Source organism: Actinia tenebrosa, unplaced genomic scaffold (genome assembly GCF_029948245.1).
Source record: "Actinia tenebrosa isolate PJP-AT-01 unplaced genomic scaffold, QUT_ActTen_1.0 PGA_scaffold1__47_contigs__length_23844297, whole genome shotgun sequence".
Classification (NCBI taxonomy): domain Eukaryota; kingdom Metazoa; phylum Cnidaria; class Anthozoa; order Actiniaria; family Actiniidae; genus Actinia; species Actinia tenebrosa.
The window spans coordinates 9,523,719-9,537,393 of NW_028292578.1; the positions used below are offsets into that span (position 1 = coordinate 9,523,719).

At 42.0% G+C, this 13,675-nt stretch overlaps 1 protein-coding gene across 1 annotated transcript in view; it reads left to right on the forward strand.

Moving 5' to 3' along the window:
* LOC116301855 (uncharacterized) overlaps positions 1 to 13,675 on the forward strand; it is a 63,873-nt gene that overhangs the window by 12,310 nt on the left and 37,888 nt on the right. The window contains exons 13-26 of the mRNA XM_031711016.2: positions 363 to 917; positions 1,566 to 2,141; positions 2,632 to 3,204; positions 3,463 to 3,862; positions 4,486 to 4,661; positions 5,567 to 5,892; positions 6,281 to 6,524; positions 6,901 to 7,120; positions 7,447 to 7,781; positions 8,632 to 9,032; positions 9,798 to 9,972; positions 10,470 to 11,042; positions 11,907 to 12,488; positions 12,891 to 13,445. Coding sequence (XP_031566876.2) covers positions 363 to 917; positions 1,566 to 2,141; positions 2,632 to 3,204; positions 3,463 to 3,862; positions 4,486 to 4,661; positions 5,567 to 5,892; positions 6,281 to 6,524; positions 6,901 to 7,120; positions 7,447 to 7,781; positions 8,632 to 9,032; positions 9,798 to 9,972; positions 10,470 to 11,042; positions 11,907 to 12,488; positions 12,891 to 13,445 — 5,691 coding nt within the window. The remainder of the gene's footprint in view (positions 1 to 362; positions 918 to 1,565; positions 2,142 to 2,631; positions 3,205 to 3,462; positions 3,863 to 4,485; positions 4,662 to 5,566; positions 5,893 to 6,280; positions 6,525 to 6,900; positions 7,121 to 7,446; positions 7,782 to 8,631; positions 9,033 to 9,797; positions 9,973 to 10,469; positions 11,043 to 11,906; positions 12,489 to 12,890; positions 13,446 to 13,675) is intronic.

Below are 13,675 nucleotides of genomic sequence, written 5' to 3' on the forward strand. Positions count from 1 at the left end.
ATGACAACGCACGATATCACTGTTCTATGAATGAAAATAATTCAACATGATAAGGGCACAGGCAGCCGTAACAAGAGTTTTATACTATTTTCAGCGCGCGGTTTAATTACCAATATAAGGTGTCGCCGTGCGCGCAATATTGCTTAACAAACTGGTGTTTGAAACCATTGAGAAAATGGCCTGCGGCATTCCGCAAAACTGTCTCCCTGCTGTTACAAACTTCATTTATTTGGTTAACCCCTAAAAAGCTGTTTAGACCTATAAGAGAATATCCTCTATGATTCAGAGAAATCATTAGGAGAAAGAATATGCATCAATGTTCATTGGATTTTTGATGAAACACTGTTATGATATGTTGTCAGGTGCTCCACGAAGCTTCACTGCTGACGTCATTTTCTTGGTTGACACATCATCGAATGTGACGTCATCTCAGTTCACCCGCGAAAAGGCCTTTGTCAAACAATTAAGCAAACAGCTGAACGTACGACCAGGTCAATCTCGAGCAGCACTCATCCCATACGGGAACACTGCTAATGTTGGTCTTAGATTCGAAGGCTATAAAACTTTGGACGAATATGAAAATGCGATCGACAACTTACGACCCGTGGGGGGACCCCGTAGGGCAGATCGGGCGTTATCCGCAGCAGCTCAAATAATCAAAGAAGGGCGACCCAATGTACCGAAGATTGTGGTGCTTCTGACAGCTGGTAAACAAGATTCTCTGGCAGATCCTCTATCAAGAGCGGTAATACCTGTTGCAGACCTTGGAGCTCGGACGTATATCATTAGTATTGGTTCTGATAAAGATCCTGACCAGTTGAAGCCAGCTGTTCGTACACCTAATAATTTGTTCAATGTTACTTCATTCAGTCATCTTACTGATAGAGCCCCTGGTGTTGCAAGACAGATCTCTTCAAGTAAGTATATAGAGGGAAATTACTGCTCTTTTATTATAAAACCATTTGTGGGAATAAGCATATCGGTACTTTTTTGTACGTTAGATCTTTAAATTATCTTGATCATGGAACATCATCATTATCAGTTTAATTTTAGACGTTTATTCAACCAAGTGTTTTAACTTTTTAGAAATCATCCACGCTTTCGGTCTAAACGACCACCATCAGGGATTGTAAAATATATTTAAAAACGTCAGAAAAATGGCGATGGCGATATTACAGCGATTTTTAGCGCACCATTGTTGCGTCGTGTAACATGGCGCGCTCGACAACACAAATCGATGGCAACAATGTTGTGAGTTTTGAAGCATCCATGTACATTGTTGCGCGAAAAAAATCGTCGTTTCGAATTGTCTCGTGAAACAACACCTTAAAATTAAGATTAAGAGGATAATGCGTGAGGATAGCAATTACCTATCATCATCATCTTTATCGTTACCATCACTATTACCATTCATTTGTAAAATCATTTTCTAAGAGAATCCCTAGCAACACTCCATCGTAGCCACGGCTAGTCTATCAAGTTAGTGCTAGCTTACCTTAAAAGTTTTGTGTTTAACCATAGTAATAATCCAGTGTATCAGCTGAAGGATCCCCTGTTTCTTCTAGGCACACCAAGTTGTACAATCCCTGTTGACTTGACCTTCATTGTGGATTCATCCGGAAGTATTGGTCAAAGAAACTACACCAAGATCAAAACATTTGTATCAACTTTAGCGAGTAAATTCGGAGTTTCTCGTAATGGCTCCCGCGCTGCAGTCATTCTTTACAGCGACTATGCAAAAGTAGAGATCGACTTTGGTGATCAGACAAGCATCGAAGACTTCCATATCAAAGTTGCAAGCCTGCCTCATCAGCGTGGAAGGACGCGTATTGATCGAGCTCTTCAGATGGCATATGTAAAGCTCTATGGTCCTGGAGGTACCGCGCGTCGTGGAGTTCATAGAATCGTTATAGTGTTGACAGATGGACAACAGACCAAAGATCCAGATACTGTTCCGTTAGATAAGGCAGCAACTGCACTGAGAAGGGAAGGGGTTTATATTTTTGCTGTAGGAATCGGTTCTTACGTCAGTAGGAAGGAACTGAGACTCATGACGGAGAGAGATGATGATGTTGTCATGGCGACGTCTTTTGACGATTTGTTGGCAAAAGTTGGAACATTTTCAAAAACTACGTGTGAAGGTAGGAAGGAGGTTTTTGGTAGCATTCTTTAGCAGCGATAAATTAGTATAGGAAATCGCACGATCTCAAGGACAATTCGGAAATTATAGGTACGAGTGATGTCGAAAGTTTTCAAAATTGGACGAGCCTTTAAGGCACGACATTGCAGGCAATATTGCTGAAGTATTATAGTTTTCTACTTCAGCAACGTTGCGTGCAAAAAATTGCGTCGTGTGTCATGGCACGCAACATCAATTGCATGCAACATCGCGCGCAATATTGCACCGTGTGTCCGTAGCTTTAGGCTTGAGAACTTTCAAAACATCACGATTGTGCGATTTGTTGCTTATAATACACTCAACAAAATTAAAATTAGCACTCTACAGAGAACGATTTGGAATTTAATCACTATCGAATAATTTGGTTGAGTGCCATAAATAATTAAGTGATGATTATCAATATAATTGATTTGCATCAATGACCGAAGCCTTTTGTCTATCTTGAATCGAAGAGCCACAGACACCAACTGATGCTAATTTAGACGTGGTTTTCGCCATCGATTCTTCAATCGACGTCAAAAAAACCGAATTCGACCAACAAAAGTTCTTTGTCAAAAACATTGCTCGTTCATTAAACGTGGAGCCTGGTAAGTCACGTGCTGCCCTGGTTACCTATGGCAACAACCCAAGGCGAGTATTCCTGTTCAATGGTTACGACTCTAAAGCTGACTTTGAGTCTAAAGTAGACGGCGCAACACCACAAGGGGGATATCGACGAATCGACCGAGTTCTCGAAGACGCTACTCAAATATTCAACTCATCTCGACAAGATGCATCTAAGGTCTTCGTTCTGCTCACCGCTGGCGGACAATACCCTGAAGTCGGCGCCAAATCACCTGGCTTAGCATCACTTCCTTTGCGTGATTTAGGAGCGAAGATGTATGTTATTCATGTCGGAAGTCAGCCCCGCCCCAAAGAGATCTACAAAGTAGTAAACAGAGCTGAGGATGTAATTCCTGTTAAAACTTTTGATACTCTGGCCTTCTTAGGCAGCTCTATAGGGAGAGAGATCGCCGAGGGAGCTGGTAAGTACTTATCAGACTTGGCATTGTTAATTTAGATATTATTTGGTGTCATTGGTTTTTGCCCCCCCCCCCTCCCCCCCTTCTCCCCAGAGCCATACAAACAATTTTTAACGCAGAAATCCAACGGCGCTCTTGCTTTCTGTGTTATACATTTCGTTAGCAGGACATGTTCAAGAATTCTTTCCATAATGCATAAACACCAGCAACATACGCAAAATCAGCGTAGGTACTTATACGTACTTTTGCTTTATTTTCAAGCAATTCAAAAATGTGACGTCAAGATCGACTTAGTATTCATCGTCGATTCATCTGGTAGCATCAGGAGAAGGGATTATAAAAAGATGAAATACTTCATTATTGATTTTGCTAGTAGCTTCGTCATGTCGCCCACTGACACCCGCTTCGGGCTGGTCTTATACAGCAACGATGCGAAGAAAGAAATGGACTTTGGCGATTTTAACGACATAAACAGTTTTTCAATCGCTGTAGTAGGCCTGCCACATCAGAAGGGTAAGACCAGAATCGATAGAGCGCTTTTGTTGACTTATAAGGACTTCTTTGGACCAAGAGGCACTGCGCGCCGTGAAGTCTTACATATTGCGGTTGTGATGACTGATGGCAGACAGACCAAGTCTGAAAATGCAGTTGCACTGGACAGGTAATTTGTTGCTTCATTCAAGGTGTTAGTCTTCTCCGCGGCCGACATTAAGTGGAGACTCGGAGGTCCTGTAAGGATCTGGGACCGAAACTAATAGCGGCTGCATGGGAGACTACCTCACAGTTGGATCATAATTAGTTGACTGGATACAGGCCTGTTTGACGACCTGTGTTCAAGTATCTTAAAATATCTGAGTAGAAGGTGTTCCCTTTGCTCTGGCAATATCTGGTAATGGTTAGAACTTTGCCTAGACTTTGCCTAGACAAATCTTGCAAATAGATCTCTTGAACCGAGTCCCAAGAGGAATTATCCTGGGGGACAAAACAATGGATGTTTCTTGCATAGGAAAAGACGGCTTATTGTTTTGTCCCTCTAGGAAATCAATACAAGGGGTCTGTCTTTACCGGTAGCGAGTCTCCAATAGTCTTTTTTTGCCATGTCTCGTCAAGAAAAACTCTTAAATTAAGTTGCGCCCACTTTCTAAAATTGGGACAGTCAGAATAACAATGAAAGCCCTTAACATTTCCATGCATTGCGATCTTTACCTGGGTGTACTTCAATTTAAATACCATATCAGTTGTTTGAACAGTTATTTTAACACTTGACATGTTTAATATTTCCAGAGCATCAGAGCCTCTGAAGCGAGCAGGTGTTCATATGATTGCAGTTGGGATAGGCATGGACGCCGAACGAAACGAATTGAGACTAATGACAAACCAAGATGACGATGTTGTCATGACGGAATCTTTTGACACACTTCTGAATAGAGTTAAAGGTTTTGCAGAAACTGCCTGCGAAGGTTAGCAGAAAACATAGCTTTAATTGGTCTCTACCAACACACCATAAAAAGGCCTCAAATATAGTGTCGGAAATCGGGTATCCGTGTTAACTTTTCCAATAGACCTCTTTACTTTGATCGTCATGTTTTTCCATTTCAGAATACCTGTAATTCCCTATTTTGTTTTAGAGCGAAGGCATTTAACCCGTGAAGTAAAAAATACTAGTCAACGTGTAATAGTCAAAAAGACACAAATGAAAACAAAGGAATTAGGGTCTACTAAAGTGTATTAGTCTAACATTTATTTCACGGGTTTAATGACTTCACTCTAAAGGGCGGCGCTGTAGAATGATAATACCGAAATATCTTAATCAAATAATCTTATTCTCGGGAGAATGACGCGTGGTCGGAAAGGGGACCACACAAAAAGACGTCGTTTTACAGTTGATGGGCAGTAGACAACATTAATCAAATGAATTGCAAGAGGAACGGAGCCGTACTCTAACAATTCAGTCAATTGACAGTAGGCAACTGCCGATGAACTTGTGGCGACTGTTGACTTGTTCATCCTGTAGTAATATTAATGAAAACAGTGATAACAAAACTTAAAACCAACAAAAGTACGCATCATAAGAGAGGGTCCTGAAGGGCTTAAAGAGCTGGAATTTGCCTTTTTGGGGTAAAAAAAAAACGATAAAGAATGGAAATGGGATGGAGATTTGAGCAAAACATGAAAAGCCCTGAAGGGCTTAAAGAGCTGGAATTTGCCTTTTTGGGGTAAAAAAAAACGATAAAGAATGGAAATGGGATGGAAATTTGAGCAAAACATAGGCTGAGACTATGGGATTTAGTCAAAATGGGGGCTGGGTAATGGGATTAGGACCCCCACTTCAGGACCCTCATAATTAGTCGTTTGTTTTGTGTAGTCCCCAGTGCTCCCGTGGTGAACGGTGACATCGTGTTCCTGATCGATTCATCTTCTCCCGTCGACGCAAACCAATACCTAAAGCAAAAAGAATCAGTTAAATCTCTTGCCAGATATCTAAACGTCAAACCAGGCCATTCCAGAGCAGCTCTCATAACCTATGGCAGCACATCGTCTAAAGTCATCGATTTTGGGGGCTACTCGACCCTTGGTGAGTTCGATGCTCTTGTGGATCGTGCAGGAAGAGTTGGAGGATCCAGACGGGTTGACTACGCTTTGGACGCAGCGAAGGAGGCTCTTTATGAAGCCCGTCCCAACGTGCCTAAGGTATATTTGAACACTGCCTTAACATTAGCGTTTTGTGATTAATATTGTGATCTAAATGGATCGATCCTTCTCAAAATTATCTTAAATGCGAGACCAACATGGTAATGCAAAAGCAATGGCACAAATTCCAGCGAGAAAAAAGTGTGATTTCTTTTATGTTTTTAATGTTAGCCCAACATCCACGATAATTTTGAGAATGATAAGGGTACATTAGGAAGCGCGGATTATGAGAACATCATAAGAGTCGTGCATATAACGGTTAGTGCTCTGCTAATATATGGATTTACTATTCGTCTTAACGTTCTTGATTTTCTCTATTTTTCATATCCGACGAATTAATGAAGCAAGCTACTTTGTTTTTTAATATTTTCTTCTTTCATTTCTACAGGTTGTTGTGCTCTTAACAGCAGGACGAACGTCTCCGGAAGTTACCGCTCGAGCCCTGCAAGGATCCGCCAAATCCCTGAGAAACATTGGAGCCAAAACATACGTAATAGCAATTGGAAGTGAACCAGATAAAACCGAGCTTCTACCGACAGTGCAGGATCCAAAAGATGTCTTTAGAATACAGACGTATGATTTGTTGCCTGTTGAACTGCCTACCACTGCGAGACAGATCAGCGATCGTACAGGTCAGTCATGCACTATTCTCTTGTCTTCCTTTTTTTAGAGACTATTTTCTCTTATTGTGGAAAGCTTACGGTATAAAGATAAAGGGCTTATTTAAGGTCAGTCTTCCTTCAGCTAGTAGCTTGTCTTTCAGGGAGTTGACGGTGCGCATTTTACCCCCTCTCTCCATCAGTGCTCTGTTTTAAGAGTATTCAAAGCTGAAGCTACTCAGATTAGAGAGAAGTCGAAACAAACGTGAAGATCCTGAAGATCGAACCGTGGACTGGCTATAGACTTGCCATATGGAAGTGCCTTGTCGATTCGCGCGCTGTGACTCTTCAAACTTTATTCCGCTCCTCAATTCCTTTACACGATTTTTCTTTTTTCCCGTACCTGCAGGAGCCCCACCAAACTTCGGAGCGGACATCGTATTCTTAGCAGACTCATCAGTTGACGTAAGTCCTTCAGACTTCACGAAACAAAAGTCTTTGGTGAAGCTGATGGCTAATCTACTCAACATCCACTCACTGAAATCACGTGCAGCCTTTGTTACCTATGGCAACACCGCTAATGTTGTGACGTCATTCCTTGACTATGGATCAATCGCAGCGTTTGAAAGGTTTGCTATCACACAATCTTTGTCTAAAAAAAATGTAGTTATTTTTTTCTCGGGGTTGCACAGTCATCAAAATTTTTGTGAATATTTGAATGTATCTAAGCATTCTATTTTGTGGCCTGTCAGATTCTGCTACCATTATCATTAAGTTATAATTTCAAATAACAGAATGATGGTGGTAATGATGGCTATTTGTCTTCAAATCTCGCCTTTAGTATATCTGCAAATAGCATTCCAACAAATGCCTCAAAATTGCCTTTTTTAGTATTAGCATGCGTCGTTCATTGACCCCTTTGTAAACCCCAACATAACTTATCACCTGAAAACAGGCTGGTCGATAATGCACCTCCAGTCAATGGTACAAGACGAATGGATGTAGCCATCGACACAGCAACCCAACTCATGTTACAAGCACGTTCTGGGGTCCCAAGGATCGTTGTTCTCCTAACAGGAGGGAAAGATGGCGTCTCCGCACAACCCCTTGATGTGGCTGTACAGCGACTAAAAGATTTGGGGATTCGTTCGTATGTTATAGCGTTCGGTGCGAAACCTGATCTGGAGCATTTGCGAACAGCTGTGGATAAATCTGAGAATCTGTTGTTTTACCCGGTGTCCAAAGACCTGAGGCCAAAGGGACCAGAAACGGCCAGACACGTGGCCTACAGTAAGTACACAACAGAAGTAGGTTGCTTTTAATGGACCTCATTTGCGGTCTTTTGCGTGGAATTTAAATGGCAAATTGTGAATAGAAAATTGTGGGTATGGAGGAACGGCCAGAGAACCCGGTGAAAAACCCTCGAAGCACAGGAGAGAACCAACAAACAACTATACTCACATATGACACCGAGACCAGCTGGACTCGAACCCGGGTCGCAATGGTGAGAGGTTACGCATTAACAGCGCACACATTAGCAATACGATTTAAGGCATGGCCACTATACTGACTGATGTAAAAGAGTAAATTCAAGACTAACATGGCGGCTATGAGCACCAGCTTGGTATCAATCAACCTCACATTAAAACCTTTGTGGGTGACAAGCAATGCATATCTAAGAATGGGGGTTAATACTAACCTTCAATTATAGGCAAACATCAACCCTCCACCCGATGCTTAATGATAAAAAATCAACTTCCGAATTCCCATTCGATTTTTGGATCTCTGTTGTGATTGTCATACGCTTTGATACAACAGCTAAAGCCTAATAGATTTATTCTTTCCTGCTTTCGACAGAGACAGAATCTACTTTTTACATTTTCTCAAAAATGTGTGTTTGTGTGTGTGTGTGTGTGTGCGCGCGCGCGTGCGTGTGTGTGCGTGTGTGTGCGTGTGTGTTTGTGTGTGCGTGTGTGTTTGTGTGTGTGTGCGTTTGTGTGTGTGCGTTTGTGTGTGTGCGTGTGTGTGCGTGTGTGTGTGCGTTTGTGTGTGTGTGTTTGTGTGTGTTTGTGTGTGTGCGTGTGTGGGGGGGGACCCTAATATTGACTGCATGTTGATAGAAGCTTCTTTTTCATTTTAGCTTCTCCAATCTGCAACGCTCCCGTGGACTTAGCTTTCATCGTAGATTCATCTGGAAGCATCAGCACACAAAACTACATCAAAATGAAACAATTCATCTCTCACATGGCAAGTCTGTTCAACATCTCTCCCACCGGCGCACGCGTGGCTGTGATACTTTACAGTAACGATGCAAGAACTGAGATCGACTTTGGTTCCTACTCTAGTCATAAGACCTTCCGAGATGCTGCGTTAAGGCTTCCGCATCAGAGAGGGCTGACAAGGATAGACCGTGCCCTGAAGGTTGCGTACGATGACCTGTATGGTCCAACTGGGTCATCGCGTCGTGGGGTACAGAAAATAGCTGTAGTGTTAACGGATGGTAAACAGACTCCTGCAGTTGATGCAGTCCCTCTAAATCAGGTAAAACATTGACACGTATGTTTAAATATGCGTCTTATTTTGGTGGATGATTATAAATGAATGAAAGATAGAATAAAGATAGAGTAGAGGCTTTGCAACATCACGTGTTGGCGCCCATAAAACAAATTGGACTGCCAGTCTTTGGGGGATTCTGTTAGCCTGGGGAAGGGATAGGGAGTGGAGGGGAACTATAAAGGTGGATAAGAAGGATGAAGAATTCCTACCACGTCTCTGCCAATTGCCAATAAAGAGCTCTTGCAAAGCCCTTTTCTGTTCTTCTTTTACCTCGAAATTGCATCCAAAACGCTCTAACTGAACGAGAGCGGATGATAAACAATCTTCAAATTATTGACTCGTATCATAGGTTGACGACGCCATTTTTATTACGGTGGTCGATAAACTTTTGTTTTAGCTGTAAATTGTTGTCATGACAGCTCCAAACAGCACGCATCATGTTCGACCAATCAAATTCTTATAATTTTGACCGCGCTACAGGCAAAAATGCGGGGCTTGTCGGCAGACACTCCCAAGTTCCTCTACCCTTCCCATCCCCTACTCCAGGCTCGTAGAATCCCTAAATCCCCTAAGGGCCTGCGACACGTGCTAGGTGATGAGTGTTATTATTATTAGATGTCTATGTTTATGTCTATGTTTATGAATAGTAATGGTGGTGTTATTGATGATTATATGGTGATAATGGTGTTGATGATCACGATGATGAGAAGTTGGCGTCTAATATTTCTTCACATCTTATCCGTACCCCAGGCATCCGAGCCCCTCAAGCAGAGTGAGGTAGAAATCCTAGCCATTGGTATAGGAAGTCAAGCGGATAGAAGCGAATTAAGACTGATGACCAAACGAGAAGAGGATGTGTATATAGCCATTTCCTTTGATGATCTGCTCATCAAGGTTGTACAGTTTTCACAAAGCGCATGTAATGGTAAGTCTAACAAAACGAGTAAATAATATTTTGATATAACCAAACTAGGGCTGACCTACGAACACTAGATTCTGATTGGTCATGGTACTGTCATTCTCATTGCGATGATCCACAAGTAGACCAAACCGATAGCTTAGTGAACTCAAAATAGCGTTAAGAGCGAATTTGGTTTGACCGTGAAACATCCACGGTACAGTGCGCGAGAGTCATATAAAGCACAGGTAGCCAAACGTTGATTAAAATTGAACTTTTTTTAATGTAAATTGGGATCTTTGTGTAGTACAGCCAGCGCCGTCCAGTGACTGTGTTGTGACCGTGATAGTTCCTCGTTAAAGCATTGATCTCGCGCGCTGTGATTGGTTCAAGAGCAATCATCAATTATATATCTTGAATTTGCCATGCCGTCACGAAATCTTCTTTATGGAACAAAAGTAGAAATATATTAATAATTAGTTGGAACTACTCTTTAACGATTTTCTCATTTTAATTCATTCCAGTCCCAAAGAAGCCAACAGACGCTAATGCTGACGTCATATTTCTCATGGATTCCTCGTACATCGTCGGACCACAAAGATATCACACAGAAAAGGACTTCGTGCGTTCCCTCGCACGATATTTGAACGTAACGGTAGGAAACACCCGCGCAGCTGTAGTTACCTATGGTAAAAACGCCACTAAGGTCCTCGGCTTCACAGATTACAAGACAGTCGCGGAATTTGAGAGAAGACTATTAAACGCCCCGTCGGTGGGTGGGGTCAGGAGAATTGACTCCGCCATTAAGGCTGCAGAAGATCTTCTTACAGAAACCAGACCAAATGCCAAAAAGATCGTAGTATTGCTGACCGCTGGCCAACAAGCTCGCGTTATAGACTCCAAAGCGTTAGACCTTGCGACCAAGCCTCTTCGAGACGCGGGAGCTCAGACGTTCGTGATTTCTATCGGAGCTGACGCGAAGGAGCAAGAGCTACGCCAGATAGTTGTCAATCCCAGAGATATCTTTAAAGTCGGATCGTTTGATGTTCTCTATCCAAGAGCTTATCCTGTTGCCAGGGAAATAGCGAAGTCTCCAGGTAACACTCATTCTCAATACATAACCCTTAGTTTTTGCATGTCTTCCATCAGTCAAATATTGGCATTTCCAGACCTCTAAAAAATCTATACTGGGGCCAGTTGCTTGGATAATTTGCTTGACGATTTTGGTAATCAGTCCAATCTCAGCAGTGTACGGCGTTAGAAATAAATGCTACTTTTAAATACTGACTATCAGACCAGCAACAGTATCTGGAAAACGTGTAATGTCATAGGAAGGGTATGAACCCGAGTATTATTTACCCGAATATACCGCCACCCGGTTAGCTCAGTTGGTAAGAGCGTCGGTCTGTTGTGCGGGAGGTCGTGGTTCAAGCCTGGGCCGGACCAACACTCAGGGTCTTAAAATAACTGAGGAGAAGGTGCTGCCTTTGTAATTAAATCTGCAAATGGTTAGATCTTCAAGTCTTCTCGGACAAGGACTTAAAAACCGTAGGCCCTGTCTCCCAACCCTTCCTAACTTACAGTAAAAATGGGGGACATAAAAGAACCTGTTGAATTATTCGTATAAGAGTAGGAGATTATCTCCCGGTTCAACAGCCTATCCCAATCTGGAGGCATTAATACTAACTTACTAACAAATCACTCATGATTGTAAGCTGCACGGCTGCTACTAGCGCCTAAATACGCAGCCCGTAAAGTCCTCCACTGGTCATGATTGTGAAGCGCAATGAGACCATGTAAATGCGCTATATAAGAACCCCGTTATTATTATTATTATTATTATTATTATTATATTATTTAATTATTGTTATTTACCATTAAGCAATAACATTCATACCTAAACATAAAACCTAAATTGCACGATAAAATGAAAATATAATAAACTTTTCAATTCCTTCCAGCTCCACAGAAACCAGCTAAACCGGAGAACATAAATGCAGATATTCTGTTTCTCGTTGACTCTTCGTCTCCCGTCAGTAAAGAGGACTTTCAAAAGCAAAAGGACTTCGTCTCATCGATCTCTAGGTATCTAAATGTAGATACAGGAAAATCAAGAGGTTCTCTCATCATCTACGGAGGACAAGCCAGACAAGCGATTAACTTTAATGGTTACATAACATACGAAGACTTCGTTGATCAAGTAAATAAAGCGCCTTATTTGGTTGGGCCCAGACGTATAGACGAAGCAATGGCACTAGCTGTTGATTCCTTTAAGAATTCCAGACCGAACGTCCCCAAGATAGCAGTTCTATTAACCACAGGACCTCAAACGCCAATCCCGGGATATACGCCCTTGGATCAGGCAGTGAAGCCCTTGCTTAACAATGACATAAGACCATATATTGTTGCTATTGGACGAGACATCGACCAATGGGATATGAATACGGCTGTAGCTGGGCCTGAGGATGTATTTCCTGTGAACAACACGCAACAGCTTCTACCAAGAGCGAGTCCTATTGCAAAGGAAATAGCAGGAAGAGCAGGTACGTGCCTTGCCAACGCGTTACAGGAAGTTTATGTCATCTTTTTCTGTGAAAGTAAAACACTCCCTACTGCAGGTTTAAAGGCGCAAAAAGGTTTTTAAAATGACACTCTACATGGTTTCAGGTGAAAAAATGGGAAATATTGTAAAATTTCTTACAACAGAAAAAGACGGCTTCGCATGAGTCTACCACTGTTGTCGGGAAAGAAAATATCTACCTATTCAGTGAATATCCCAAAAATCTGTGCACGCTAGCATGCAGTTCACATTCCAATTTTAACGGGAATTGCTAAATTCATACAGCTCTTGTAAAAGACTTGTATAATGATATTACTCACACTGACATTTGTTTTTCAACGTATACTTCATATCATAACTTTAATCTTCTGACTTATTTTGTTAGGTGCACCACCTGGATTTATAACTGATGTCATCTTCCTGGTCGACTCGTCATGGCAAGTTAACCGTAGAGACTTTGAATTAGAAAAAGACTTTGTAAAGCATATGACTAGTCTACTAAACGTCCAGCCTGGCAAATCCCGCGCCGCCATGGTAACGTATGGAGTAAATCCTCGAACTGTATTCAGATATGGTGATCATGTTGATCGTTCAGGTTTGGAATATGCTGTCAATAACGCTCCTTATATAGGAGGAGTTCGACGCATGGATCTCGCTTTGAGCGCCACCAGACAACTTCTCTATGAAGCTCGTCCAGATGTAAAGAAAACCGTCGTCCTTGTCACAGCTGGAAGAGAAGGAACTGGAGCGAGCCCGCTCGATCCTATTGCCCGACAGATTCAAGAAGCTGGGGCTGAGACCTACGTTGTTGCTATTGGCAACAGACCAAATATGGAAGAACTTCAACCCGTGGTTCAAAATCAAGTTGACATCTTTCCTGTTTCTAGTTTTGTTGGGCTACGGCCGAAAGCTCCTCAGATCGCAAGACACATCGCGAAGAGTAAGTGATCTTTATTAGAAAGACTTTGGATACTATGTTGAATACACAAAGCAAACTGTGGGTTTCGGAGAATATAAGGGAGAAGCAATATACATGGTGTGTTCTGCTAATGCGTACCTTTTATGGTCGAGGGTTAGATAATACCCGTATTAAATATAATAGACGTTTGTCGGTAGTTTTCTGCTTTGCTTTTGGGATTTTTCTCTGCATTTCCTTTGGCAATCTGTGAT